General features: G+C 37.9%; 1 protein-coding gene across 1 annotated transcript; it reads right to left on the bottom strand.

Annotated features, from left to right (window-relative positions):
- Positions 1–9178: 9178 nt before the first annotated feature.
- On the bottom strand, positions 9179–9649 carry LOC112418407 (uncharacterized). The gene has a single exon (XM_024774748.1). It carries the CDS (start codon positions 9647–9649, stop codon positions 9179–9181), a length of 471 nt encoding a protein of 156 aa, XP_024630516.1.
- Positions 9650–14931: the final 5282 nt, after the last annotated feature.

Below are 14931 nucleotides of genomic sequence, written 5' to 3'. Positions count from 1 at the left end.
TGGGTTTTGCTGGTTATTACCGAAGATTTATTGAGGCATTTTCCAAGTTAGTGTAACACTCCTATTTCTATTCAAGCAATTAAACATGCGAATAATACATTTATTCAAGAAATAGAGGCTACGCCACATTCAAAATTCAAAAACCAATAAACATGTATATAAACCTCAACAGTCGCAGCGGAATATAAACCAGAGTAAATTCAAATATACATGTTATGAATAAATAAATTACATCAACATAGATGCATCTCAAAAATCCTAACAAACGGGTAATCTCCAAACATAAAAAAATCCAAAGATAACCTAATATAGACCGACACAACGAAGCCTAGATCAGAGCCGACTAATTTTAAACACCGATATCGGAGAAAGCTCCCGATATCCACCAAGCATAAGAACTCACCAAGCAACTAAACCTGCACAACGTCTACCCATCCATACAGATAGGCAGGCGGTCCATCACAGATCCACTGGGGGTAAGTATTACATTATCATAATCCAAATAACAATTAACATGAATATTTCACTATAAACATCATGCATTTGATCAATAACAATCACACATTAATACTTACATCACACCCCAATATCCCACATCAATAATCATCAATCATATGAACAATTATCAATTCACAAATATTCATTCACAATCAACAATCACATTTATCATGAATAATCATTAATCACATTTCATGAACAGTCACCAATCACAATCATGTATTCATGAACTTGAGCCGTCTCCGGACTATTAGACATTAATCCAAGAACAACTTAAGTTCGTATGAAAAACCCAATTTCACAACCTTTCACAATCCCACCCGAAATATCACTTTTTACATGATTAAGACATTGAACCAACTTTAGAAATCAAACAAGCAATATACAACCTTAGTCCTATGCTTTTTCTTTGAGAAATCGAGTTTTTGGAAAAATTCATGTTCTAGGACTATTTTCAAAAGTTATGATACGATTCACAAAACCGAGTCCAATCTAATTCAATTGATGTTACAAAAGGTTTAGAAAGCTCAAATACATTTAATTACATTAAAAGAATCAGTTTGGAACCACCCGGATTGATTCCCCATAGCCCAAAATACACGAAACGAGAAGTGCAGTTCTGGGCATCTCGCTTAAGCCAGATTTCTAGCTCAAGCCAGATTTCTCCAGGGAGAGCTCACTTAGAGCTAGCTCAAGCCAGATTGACAACTGTTTACACTGATTTTTTGTAAACAATCGCTGGTTTCAAAAATGTTTACTTGCAAGATCAACTAGTAAATCTTAGGAGCATATTGTGCTTTTTATTGTATGATGTAAACGTAATACTTGTTCGTAAAGTATTTTAATAAAGTAAGAGACAAGAACAAAATGCAAATAACCGAATTCAACACAATTGAATCCAATTGAAATTCTGTAAAAATAACAGTAAAGGGAAATACTTCGAAAAGGTTGAGTAAATTGCAAAGATGTTTAAAGAAATGTATTGAATTTGTAAAGACTTAATGGAAATTGGTGCACATATTCATACTTTGCAACTTGTGACTCGTTTGTCGCTTCCATACGGACAGTATTGAGTGTAAGTTCTTAGTATGATTGAATTGTGACCCGTTTTTCCTAAGAAAAACTACTATTTATACAAATAGACCTATAACTACCCAATCATAGCCATTTGCTATCTTCTTGATCTTATGTACAAAGTTGATGGCGCTTCGATAACTTCCTTTATCCGTCGAACTAGAATTAGCATCTTCGATTCCTGCTGAGGACACATCTCCGATAGATTTTTTATAAAGCTAAGTCCATCTTTCTTAGGTCAAACATTTGACTACATTAAATGAAACCCTTTTCACAAATATTGGCTAACAAATTGCCCCCCAGAAACGTTATGTTTAAACTCTTCTTTCGATCACGAGAAACTTGACGTTTCTGAAAATTGTCGATAAAGTACAACTTCTTCGCATGATGTCATTTCTTTAGGAAAGGACATTTCAAAAGTTATTTTTTTAAACTATACCCACCATAGCTTAGTGGGCCATGTTTGTTATTGGGAACCATCAAAAACAACCGTTCCATGCGATTGTTGACATCTGTCAAATATCAAAGGCTATATATAACCTTGGATCATACTTTTACTTTCACTTTGCCTCTTTTTATCATTTTTACTCTTTTCACCGTATCCTCCTTCTTCCTTACGATACAACACTGTTCATCGTTCCCAATCTAAAATTGTAACTCCATGACGCGTGCTGAAGGTTCTTCTTCTCAGTCAACAAAACATCATGAACCAACTGATTTCAACCTTCGCAAAAATCTTCAATTTATGGAAGAACCGGATATCAAAGAAGCTGAAGACAAAATCTGGAAATCCCAGGTAATTATCTCATGCCCAAATTCATCGCATGTATACCTAGGGCCTTTGCCGGATGACTCTGACGATCAGGAAAATCTCAATACTGTTTTCCCTTGTAATGAGGAACAATTGCCCCTTGTTTTTTCAAAAGGTCCATATGACCTAAGCTTTTTGAAATCCAAATTTAGAACCGAACCTAATATAGAAAATAATGAGAAATACCTTGGTTGGCTGGATAAAGTGGAAAAAATCAAAGGTTCATTTTGGAGAGAAATGGGGATTTTTGATCTCATCCAGCTATCCCGTCAGGGACCCAAATATCATAATGAGAAGATCATTGCTGCCCTTCATTTCTGGAACCCTTCGACTAATAGTCTTCACTTAAAATGTGGAATGCTCACGCCCACTTTGCTAGACGTTGCCGGTCTAGTTGGTTTAAAACCTATCGGCCAAACCTTCGATCCTGACACACATTCATCGGAAGTGTCTTTCGAATTTTCGAGACCTGCTTGTGGCAATTTCATGATTGACCATCACAATACTTCTAGTACTGAAGTGTCTGATCAGGAACATATTGCTTTTTTGACTTATTGGCTGTCTATGTATATTTTCTGCTCAAGATCGATTCAGATTCCTAAGAAGTTTACAACTTTAGCTATTCAATTGCATGAAGGGAGAGACATTTGCTTAAGTAAGCTCATCCTAGGATCTTTATATGAGAATCTGAACCAAGCAGTGCCTAGCATAAAAGATTTTCAACCTGGTAGCAGCCTTATTATACCTGGCCCCATCTGGTTATTTCAATTATGGCTCATAGCCACTTTCAGAACAAAGTTAGCAGTACATCTGCCCCCTGCTCTTTCGAAAGCCTATGACAATAGACCTATTGAAGGTTTAGGTTTGGCCATGCTCCAATATGGCAACAGGAGCTCTCCAGATTTATTTGCAATGGCTTACAATGCTTTTTTAAGTTGCACATCCTTCACACCTTCGATGGCTCCTTTTACCACTAGGACTCACGGGCCTACATGGTTTACAGCAAAGTTTCCAACTAATTCTACGGAAGATGAAGTAGATGTTCATGCTATTTGGGAAGCTTATCGAAATCCCACTTTTCTGTCTAGTAGAGTAACTGCTGGAAGCCCATATGGAGTGTATGGCTATCAACCCAACCATGTAGCCGGACAATTTGGCTTAGTTCAAATTAAGCCAGATTCATTGTACAAGTGTTTAGATGACCTGAGGCAACCTCTTATAGAACATGTATGGAGATCTACTTTACGTCGGGCTCAGCGGCAAAAGCTCATTTTCGAACCGAAGCCATATATTTCATCTTTTGCATGCACATAAACATTCTATCGATGGTGGCAGTACTATTTCAAGCGCCAAACCGATCGTATAGATCCTGATACTCTGCTTCCCGAATTGATTCTTGCTTTTCATGCTGTGCAGAGGAAATCGAAGAAAAACAGAGGTACGCATATTCGAGAAATTCAAGCTTTACAAAACTTCTTTCAAACTGTATATGACCCTCTTCACCTAAAGAGGACAGTTTATTATGCGGCTAAAACGCTAAGGGATAAAATCCATGACAAAATTCCCTCAATGTATTTCCCTCCTTTTACCCCCAGTAAATACCTTTTTGCACTTCATTTTAAAACGAGGTTTCCCGTTTTGCCAACTAGTCAGTTGGCAGTGGCCTTTAGGCCATCCTATCCCAAATGGTTGTTTTGTGATAGTCTAATGGGAATGAAACAAAAATTTGTAAAGAGAGACAAGGACAGAGTGACTGCAACTAAGCACAGTTTGTACACTTTTAGAGGTCATCTACACTTAAATCATCCTCACATTCGAATTTTGTTCGAAATAGGATTAGGTATTAAATCTTTCGATTTTCTTTTGCAGAATCCAATCAAACCTCGACTCTCTTATATTAAATAAAGGAGGAAATTTACTTATCTGATTTATATTTTTGGCTCGTAGCTCTTCCTTTGGCTTCAGGGGAAGTAGAATATCCCGAAGAGGACAGCTCTCGAAAGACCTCAAAGTCAAAATCTGACAAGACGTCTCAGAAGAAGAAATCTTCAAAGACGGAAAAAAGGAAGCATTTTGAAAAATCTTCCAAGGAAAAGCAAGCTCGCACTGTCGAGGATGTGGTAAGTTAACTCTCGATTTGTTTCATCCATGCTTATCGTAGGGGATCTTTGAGTTTGGACTTCCCTGTAGGTCGAAGTCTCTCCCAATACTGCTGGAAGACCTGCTGTCTCTGAACTTGTTAAACAGAAAGAGGGCCATAAGAAGAGGAAACATGATTCTATGACAATCGAGATAGATGCAGTTGATGAATCTTTAGGCCAACCTAGCCCAAAAAAGACAAAAACTCGCAAAGATTCAAATCCCAACAGTGCTCATTCCTGCGTTGGTGACAACGCTCTAAAGGTGTTTTCAGAAACCTCTTATCTTTTCTTCAAATATGAGTAGTGAAATGCGTTCCTCATAACTGTATTTTCTTCCTGCAGGCTAGCCAGATTGACATACCTCAACATGCCCAACTTGGTCAAGCAGAGGCTTCGCCTATTGCTGAAGAGGATGAAGGTGTCGAGACTAGCATTCCTACTCCTGATATGGAGATCACTTCTCCTAATCAGATTGTGGTGGGATCAAGCGATCGTCAAGATGAAATACCTGTAGGGGGTAGCGATGCGGAAGTGGAGCTAGACGAAAACCAGTTTATCATGACTTCGAGAGAGGCTCCTATCGCTGAAAACCGTCCACTCGCTCGTACCCCAGATTCGATGGGTAATGTTGAACCAATTCAATCTGATTCAACCATGGATCCAATAGCCTTAGGTCAACTTGAGGAAGCTAATCCTTTGGATTCCTTTGACCTCTTAGCCAGTGACATTCTCCTTTCTAGAAGTACAGGGAGATCTTCTAATGTGTCTGCTTGGGATCCTTCACAAACTTCGACTGAAAATCTCTTCGCAGAATTTTGAAGCAAAGTTTTAAGAGCTGATCTATTTGAGGGTATAGAGCAAGATGAAAATGTCATTCTCGAAATACGAGAATTATTGTGCAAGCTCATAATCCTTCCTTCAGGCCATAAATTCCAAAAATTTTCCAAAGCGCTAGATGTAACACCCCGTTTTCCCAACATAAAAATTTCATAAAAATAATCAGAGTATTCACATAAACGGAATGTCACATTCTTTTCTTAAAATCATAAACTGAATAAATAACTATTTATCCTATAAAATTCAATAACAAAATCTTTAATACTTCGCAGCGGAATTTATTCAATAACTAAACAGTCGTTGGCACGAAGGCCTCTTCATAAATGTCTCATAAAAATCCAATCTAAAAACATAGTCATAAATCTTCAAAAACAATACGTAAGGAATAGAAAAGCAATAACAAAAGATCTCATCCCGTTACGTATCAGAGCACCTAAGACACACGAGAGAGAAAGCTCACACGACATCATCTATTCTTGGTTACCTTATAACTCAAAATCGCCTCTTTCTAGGTCTTTCTCCCTTCTCTTGGCTTTTTCTCCCTTTTCTCCAAAATTGATCGTACGTTATGTTTTTTTCTAAACTAGGTTTCTCCTATTTATAACCCTTTATTATATTTTATCTTATTTCTCTTTCTCCCCAAAACTCTCTCAAATCTCATAACAACCCCTAAACTCAATATTATTTTATTTTCAAATCTTATTCTATTAAATAATATAAAAAGCTACCTAATAAATCATATAATCATATAATATATTCTAAATTCTTCTTAATAAATTCTAGACTCAATTAAACAATTAAATAAAACATATAATTCAAAGAGGGCATTACAACTCTACCCCCCTTAAAAGAATTTCGTCCTCGAAATTCAAAGCACGCAAGAAAAGGAATTCAATTATTGCCTAACCATCTTAAACCATATATAGCCAAATTGAAACTTCAACAAAACATGTAATCCACATCAAAGTTAGTCAATCAAACATGATCACAAAATAAACATATCTATTAATCAGAAACACAACAACAACCAATCAAACAGCATAAAGATGGTAATACAACTGTTACTCGACACAACTCGACTCAACTACTTGGCCGGACGGACCGACCTGCTCTGATACCAATTGTAACACCCCGTTTTCCCAACATAAAAATTTCATAAAAATAATCAGAGTATTCACATAAACGGAATGTCACATTCTTTTCTTAAAATCATAAACTGAATAAATAACTATTTATCCTATAAAATTCAATAAAAAAATCTTTAATACTTCGCAGCGGAATTTATTCAATAACTAAACAGTCTTTGGCACGAAGGCCTCTTCATAAATGTCTCATAAAAATCCAATCTAAAAACATAGTCATAAGTCTTCAAAAACAATACGTAAGGAATGGAAAAGCAATAACAAAAGATCTCATCCCGTTACGTATGAGAGCACCTAAGACACAGGAGAGAGAAAGCTCACACGCCGCTTTCTAGTTCTTTCTTCCTTCTCTTGGCTTTTTCTCCCTTTTCTCCAAAATTGATCGTACGTTATGTTTTTTTCTAAACTAGGTTTCTCCCCAAAACTCTCTCAAATCTCATAACAACCGTTAAACTCAATATTATTTTATTTTCAAATCTTATTCTATTAAATAATATAATAAGCTACCTAATAAATCATACAATCATATAATATATTCTAAACTCTTCTTAATAAATTCTAGACTCAATTAAAGAATTAAATAAAACATATAATTCAAAGAGGGCGTTACACTAGAGCCCCTTTTGGATAACATAAAGCAAGGGTGTCTTCAGAAAAAGGATGGCAAGGCTAAACTTGAGGAACAAACCATTCGATATAACCAGCTTTTGGATGAAATTGCAGAATTCAAAGCCAAGCTTAAGGCCTTTCGACAAGAAACCCCTGTGATCCAATCCCAAGTGGCAGAGATTGATTCATCGATTGCCCAATATAAGGTAAAAATTGGGCAGTTGGAGGGTCAGAAAGCCCAACTTTTGGCTAAAGAAGGTTTCATGAAATCAGAGACCCAAATTGCTATCAAGAAGATCAAAGAATCGAAATCTTCTCAGCAAGAAATAGCAATTCTTACTGACCATGGCAAAGTCCTTGATGAAAAACTTGGTGGTTTACAACAACAATTGTATCAACTCACCTCTGGCTTCAAAATGTGAACCATTTTGCATCGAACTTTATACGGACATTTTCATTTCGAATTTGTTCTTTTTCATTTCATATGTATTTGTTTTCTAACGGTCCAAAAACCGTTTAACATTAATATAACATATGTTTTATTTGAGCAACTTTTTATTATATATTTTTTAGTTACTCCTTTGATGGAACAAATTCCAAGACAACTATAATGATGAGAAACTAAAAAGTTTCTTCTTAACTTGATAGGATTAACTTGTCTTGGAAACCGTAAAACTTCTAAAAAATCTAATTATGAGATTCTTTTAGGGAAGATAAAACAAAAATTTTCTTACAACTTCTTTCTCAAGGCTCTTCGAACTGCGGCAGCACCCTTATGCCACGTGTCTTCATCTGATCTATGATGATCAAACAAGGAAGAACCGTCGTTTGAGTTTCAAAGAGAAAAAACCACTTTTCAACTTCCTTATTTCACTATAAATATCACCCCTTTGTCTTGTGATACTCATCTTCTCATTTATCTTTCTTTGTGTTTTGTAAAACATATTTCCATAAACAAAAGTTTCATCATGGAATTCATAAGTTGTTTGAGTGATGATCTGATCATAGACATTGCGGCAAGAACTGCTAGCCACAACATGTTTGATCTTTTCTCTTTCCAGAGACAAAACAAGAGGATTGCCGCTCTTTGCAGAGATCGTAAGGTCTCAAGAGCTTTTGGGGAGGATTGCATCAAGTTACTTACTGATCTTAATCCTACACATCCAAAGTTGGATTTCATGTTTCGCTTATGGGATCATGGGAACCCCGTGTTCTGTGTTTTGCGATGCACTCAGCTAATGCTAAACGTTGAGCCACACATTCCCACTATCAAGTGCTTGCTTAGGAATGCTATGGATGCTGGCTCAGTGAGCGCGCTCTACTTTGATTTCATGCTGAGGGCCCTCGACGGCATTACCCCAGATGCCACAGAACTTTTCAACGACTTCTGGTCTCTTCTAAGGACACAGAATGTTGCGAACTACCGCAGAGACATTATGGGAGGAGATACCCATTTTCGTTTTGTCTCGGGCTGGTACAAAAGGTTGTTGCCCCCTCAATTAATTCGTCTCCGATTCTACAACAACTGGCGCAACTGCCCTGGAGATGGGATAAGGAACAACTATCGGGGATTTCTTACTACTGAGGATGAACTGTACAATCTTCAGCGTTTTTTCCTTCGCTGTCGTCTCGATAGTGAGATAAGATGGTTCCTTGACGTTTTTGGCTTTGGCCAATTTATGTAGAACGTCCCATCGATTTGCACAAACTCTCTTAGAGTTTTTCTTTTTAGTTTCTTTTTTGTAGCATTTCTTTTTGTAATGGTTTACTCTGCGCTCTTAGAGCCCATTTTGAAGACACTTTTATGTAAACCGCCCATCAGTTAGCCTACTTGATATCAAATGCTATGTTTAAATTTTCTTTTCGAATTACTCTTGCATGATTTTAATTTCTTGTAATGTCGGTTTATACTTTTTCAAGTACTTTCCGTTTATTCGCAAGATCCTTCGATCTTCATTTAATTCTTCGATCTCGTATGCATTGTTCGAAAAGACTCTCAATATCTGCCATGGTCCTTCCCAACTGGGTGACCATTTTCCCAAAATTCTATCTTTTTTGTCCTTTGGTTAAATGACTTTCCACACCAAATCTCCCTGGGTGAAAAGTTTCGATTTCACCTTTTTATTATATGCTTTTGCCACCCTCTCCTTTTGTCTTGCAAGGACTTCCAATGCTGTTAATCTTTCTTCATCGAGATCGATCAATTCGTCCATGACCATGTCCCAATAATGATTAATTAGTATTTCGCATTGTCTTTGGATTCTGGTTGATTGAAGCAAGATCTCTACAGGTAACACAGCATCATGACCAAATGTCAGCCTAAAAGGTGTGGTGTTTGTCGATTCTTTGGGAGATGTTCGACATGCCCACAAAGCTTCGCCCAAAACTTCAGGCCAATTTTTTGGCTTTGCCTTTATTTTACGTTTGATAATGGCAATGATATTTTTGTTTGCTGATTCAACCTGACCATTTGCTTGTGCATAATATGGTGTTGAGGTTAGCAATTTAAAACCTATATCTTCGGAAAACTTTGCCATCTTTCGACCAGTGAACACGGATCCCTGGTCTGTGGTTATGGTTTCTGGAATATCAAACCTATAGATAATGAACTTCTGGATGAAACTTATAACTTCCTCTTGAGTAACATCTTTTAAGGGAATTGCCTCTATCCATCATCTTTCTGTAAAATAATCTATTCCTACCAAGATGTATCTATATCCTTTCGATGAGGTGGGTTTGATTTCCCCTATCACATCTAAGGCCCATCCTCTGAATGGCCAAGGTTTGATTATCGCATGAAGTTCACTTGTCGGGACGCGTTGAATTCCAGCGTACTTTTGGCATTCTTGACATCGTTTTGCGAATTCTATGCAATCTTTGAGCATAGTTGGCCAATATAACCCTTGTCGAAACAAAAGCCATTTCATTTTATGGCCAGCTTGGTGTGATCCGCAAGTTCCGCTACGTGTATTAGAAATAGCCAAATATGCATCTGTTTCACCCAGGCATTTCAGCAAAACTCCTTCCGAAGTCTTTTTGAATAATTCATCGCCCATTATTACATAGCTCAAGGCTCTATATTTCACCTTTCGACAAGTGGTTCCATCTGGATTTTCTAAATATTTCACTATAGGCTTTCGCCAATCATTTTCATTTAAATCGTTAATGACAAAAATTTCGACGAAATATGTACCTTTTATGAACTTTTGGTATGTTTCAGTCCCCCCAAGTTTTGGCGTTAACGATTTGCTAGAGAATGAGTCCATCGAATTTCGTCTGTTTCTAATCTCTATCGGCTCTTGCATCTGATCTTTCGGTAATTTGTATCCTGGTTTTCCATTCAAGGTACGTGCCGATTTCCACGTGAGTGAAACGTTTCAACAGCCTACTAGCTATTGCATGATAGGTGACCAAACTTTCCTTGACGCATTTATACTCTTTAGTCATCTGTCTAAGGACCAGTTCAGAATCTCCTCTAATTTCGATGGATTTTGCCCCCAGTTCGAGTGGTATTTCTAGACCCGTAATCAAGGCTTCATATTCAGCCTCATTATTAGAGCAAAATTGATTGATTCGAAACATATATTTAAATACATGGTGTTTGGGCGAAACTATCATTATTCCAACTCCGGTACCATTTTTATGACTGGAACCATCGAAATATAATTTCCAAGGATGGTTTGCTATTTCAGTTGTCAAAACTTCTTCTACTAAATGATCTACAATAAAATCGGCTACAATTTGGCATTTGACAACTTTTTATGACTGATAAGTCAGTGAATATTCTGTCAATGCTAAGGCCCATTTTCCGACTCTACTGTGTAGAATTAGTTTCGATAACATATGCTTAATAATATCAAAATGGGAATAAACATAAACGTCAAAAGGCTTTATATAATGCTTAATTTTCGTACATGAGAAGAATAAGCAAAGACAAAGTTTTTCACTAGGATGATATCTAGTTTCAACATCATTGACTACCCTACTTAGATAGTAAATGGCCCTTTTTGTGCCATATTCATCCTCTTGTGCTAACATACTTCCTATAGTGCCATCTGACGTTGCTATATACAATTTCATTCTCCTATCTTTCAATAAAGGGGAAAGAACCGGAGGGTTTACCAGATATGACTTGATTTCATCAAAAGCTTTTTGGTGTTTTGGTTCCCATTTGAAAACATCATCTTTCTTTAGTCGGAGTATTGGTGAGAAAGTTGATTTTTCCTAGTAATGACTGCAATTCTTTCTTCGTAGAAGGAGCTTTGGTCTCAATTATTGCCTTGGTTTTGTTCTGGTTGATTTCGATTCCCTTTTTATGCACTACGAAACCTAGAAAGTCACCTTGCAGGCCTGATAAAGCCGCATTTCAGCAGTCTCTCGATTTCTTCTTTGATCTTTGGCAAGATCTGCGGAGCAAACCTACGAGGAATTTGTTTTACTGGCTTTTTGTCTGGTCGAATTGGTAATTTTAATTCCACCACCTCCTGGTTTAGACCAAGCATTTCATTGTAATCCCATGCAAAGCAATCTCTATATTCTTTTAATAGCTCTGCAATTTGACTTTTGAATTCTTCAGGGATTTTGGCGCTTACGTAAGTAGGTCTTCTAACAGTGCCATCTCCCAAATCAATTTCTTCGAGGGGATCTTGTGCTTTCATTTTGGTAGTGGATCCCATGGGATCTTCTTCGAAACCCAACGGTTCATCATCATAGATGCAATCCAATCTTTGGTCTTCGATAACATCATATGTGGATCCTTCCATTGGTTTCTCGATCACCTCTTGCTGCAAATCTTCGGCCTCTTTGGCCGTTTGAAGTTTGTTCTCGGCCAAGTAGGCCGTAATTTTCTCCCAAATATTGGGTTCAGTCATGCGTTAGAAAAATTTGGTGTAAGGCTATCAACAACCTTTTTGTATGCGTGAGCTCTAGTTTCGAGCAAATCTTCATTTCCTATATGAATTCGCTGTTGGTTGACCATCACAAAATCATGGTCTTTAAATTCTTTTTCTCACACGAATCTTGCTTCTGGCTGTAGTTTCATGGAGTATATCTCATCGTTCGAAATCATGCTTTTGGGTCTTGGGGATATGACTGGGGCTATATGTGCTAGTTGCTTATCGAAATTTTTCTTGGTGATTGTGTTTATTTCTGCCAAGAAATAACTTTGATCAGCTTCAACGTTCTCGACTAGCCCATCATCTTTCCATAACGTTCTACCAAGTCATTTCTTCATCCTCTTTGGGATGATCTTTCTTTAAAATTGACAATGGGGGTTAGATTCTCTCTGTTGCTGGTTTTTTAACCATTTCGAACACAACTTTCTGCTTTACTTTCCCTTTGTCAACATTGGTGATGTCTTGTAACGCTGTTGCTTTTTTCTGGCGTTGATATCTACGCCATTGAGTTCGTGTCATAGGTTGCTTACCTTTGTAGTTATTATTGTAAGAATACCTGCTAGGCACTTCTGGCGCATCATGTCGAGGAGCAGGGATCTTTCTCTTCACCCATTTGGATGGGGGAGCAGAATATCCAGATTTCTTACCTCCTGGAAAGACCCAAGTATCAATGGGGGACTTTGCAGATGGGTTGAAAGTTCCTCTCCGATTTTTTCTTTGAGAATTTCCGGCCGAATGGTCTTTGTACGGGACACCCCTTTTGTTGAAAGCAAAGTTAGGGCGATTATCTTTCCACTTGCCTCTTCACTTTGTCCGTGGCTGAGAACCTTCAACTGCTTTTGCGGCTTCCTTATCGAAGACTGCGCTACATCTTAGACAAAGCATGGCGTTGGTATTAGAAATTTTGCAGCGGTTAAGAAAATCAACCAAATCCTCTTCATCTTTAGGATATGCCCTTTTCATATTCTCATTGAGTTGGTCTTAAGTGACCATACTGGTATCTCGAACATGGTCTTCAGTAACCATTTCAACGTCATTAAGGAAAACTTTTCCTAGTGATAGTTTGCCATCACTTGACTCTGCAACATCCACCATGTTTATGCCAATCACATTAGGCTTCATCGAGAGCCTTCTGCACAGAATCCCTGAAACGAGTGCAACGGGATAAGTTATGGCCCAAAAAACCATGAAATTTACAAAAACCTCTCTTCTTCCTCTGTTTTAGAGGAGGAAGTTTCATGTTTTCTGGCACTAAAATTATGCCATCAGAAACTAGAAGATCAAATATTTCTTCACATTTAGATACATCAAAAGTATAAGTTTTTGGGGGATATTTATCATTTTTGAACTCTTCTACGTTTTTTCCACTTGATGGCCTTAATAACTTACAAGTATAAGCCGGCCCATCTTTTAATTCTGCAAGATTTATCTCGTTATCTTAAGCAGAGTCTGATCCCCAATCGAATTCTGGCTCACTATCTCCAGTATCGATATAAGCAACTTTTTCTTTCTAAGGGAACCTATTTGTTCTGGCTTTTTCAGCCTTAAGTCTCTCGACTTGGCGAACCCTATCTGCTAACTGCGCCATATCCCTAAGATATTGTGTATCTAATTTCTTTCGAACAGAATAATCTAAACCACCTGCGGCCATTTCGACCAATGCATGTTCTGGCACTGCGGTGAAACATCTGGCTTTAAGGAGTCGAAATCTGTTCAAATAATCATCTATTGACTCATGCGTTTTTCGTCTAACACTAGCCAATTCTTTCAGACTAATTTTAGATTGGCCCATGTAAAACTGCTCATGAAAAGCTTTCTCTAACTGATTCCAACTAACTATGGAGTGTAGAGGCAAAGTTGTGAACCATGTGAATGTATTCTTTGTTAGAGAACTTGGGAAATATTTCAATTTTAAATTCTCATTATTTGCTAGATCCCCAGCCTCCATAATGTATCGAGCAACATGCTTGACCGTGGACTCATTCGTTTCCCCAGCGAATTTGGTGAATTTGGGGACTTTGTGGTTTCTAGGCATTTCCGTTTCTAATACGAATTCGGACAAAGCCGAAACAAAATTTGGACGGTGTAATCCAGTATTGAAACCATTTTGGGCCAACAATCCTTCGACTATGTTAGCTATATTATTATGGCCTTCATAATTATTTCGACGGGCCTGCATGACCACTTGGTCCGCATTCTGGTTTCTATTTACCATTATAGGAATCCTGACAGGCTCTTCTGGTATTTCAGGCTGCAATTCTTGCGCTTGGTTTTCAGGCACTTGGTTTATCTGTTCTTCGATAGGTGCCTCTCTTTGCCTGGCATTCGTATTTCGCACAGCCGGCGTGACGCGTACTTGGGATGCGCCCAGAAAATCTGCTATTCGCCCCATTTGTTGTGATAGGGCTTGATAACTGCTATTGGTTTCTTGAATCAAAGGATTGATAACCGTCGTGACTTGTTGAGTAACCATATTAACCATGTCGTGGTTAGTATCTGCCATAGTTTGCCTTAACGCATTTATCGAAGCGTTGGTCAACGATTGTTGAGGCGAACCAAATGGAATAAACGCTTGTTGGGATCTCCCAAAAGAGATATTCTCCCCTTGGTTAGACAATGGTGGTATGGTCATATTTGAATTGTCAGGAAATACCAAAGTACTTGTGTGTGAAGTTTTTGTCGAAGAGGTTGGTATCCCATAGGATTCTCTTCCACCGTTTCCTAGATCGAGGAACCTTTAAGAAAACATATTTCCCGCAGCCTGGGTAGTTTGAGCAGCCGCTGTAACCGCCGGGCTACCTCGTGAAGTAGTAGTGGCCATGGTATTCGACATACTGGCATGTGATGTTTGTGAAATCACATTATCATCCGCTAGGGTGTATACAGGTTCTACTACTTGAGCCATGCTACTAGTCTGGCTAGGT

Source organism: Medicago truncatula, chromosome 7 (genome assembly GCF_003473485.1).
Source record: "Medicago truncatula cultivar Jemalong A17 chromosome 7, MtrunA17r5.0-ANR, whole genome shotgun sequence".
NCBI lineage: Eukaryota > Viridiplantae > Streptophyta > Magnoliopsida > Fabales > Fabaceae > Medicago > Medicago truncatula.
Note: the sequence above shows the minus strand (reverse complement) of the source record. Positions and strands in the feature narration are given on the sequence as shown.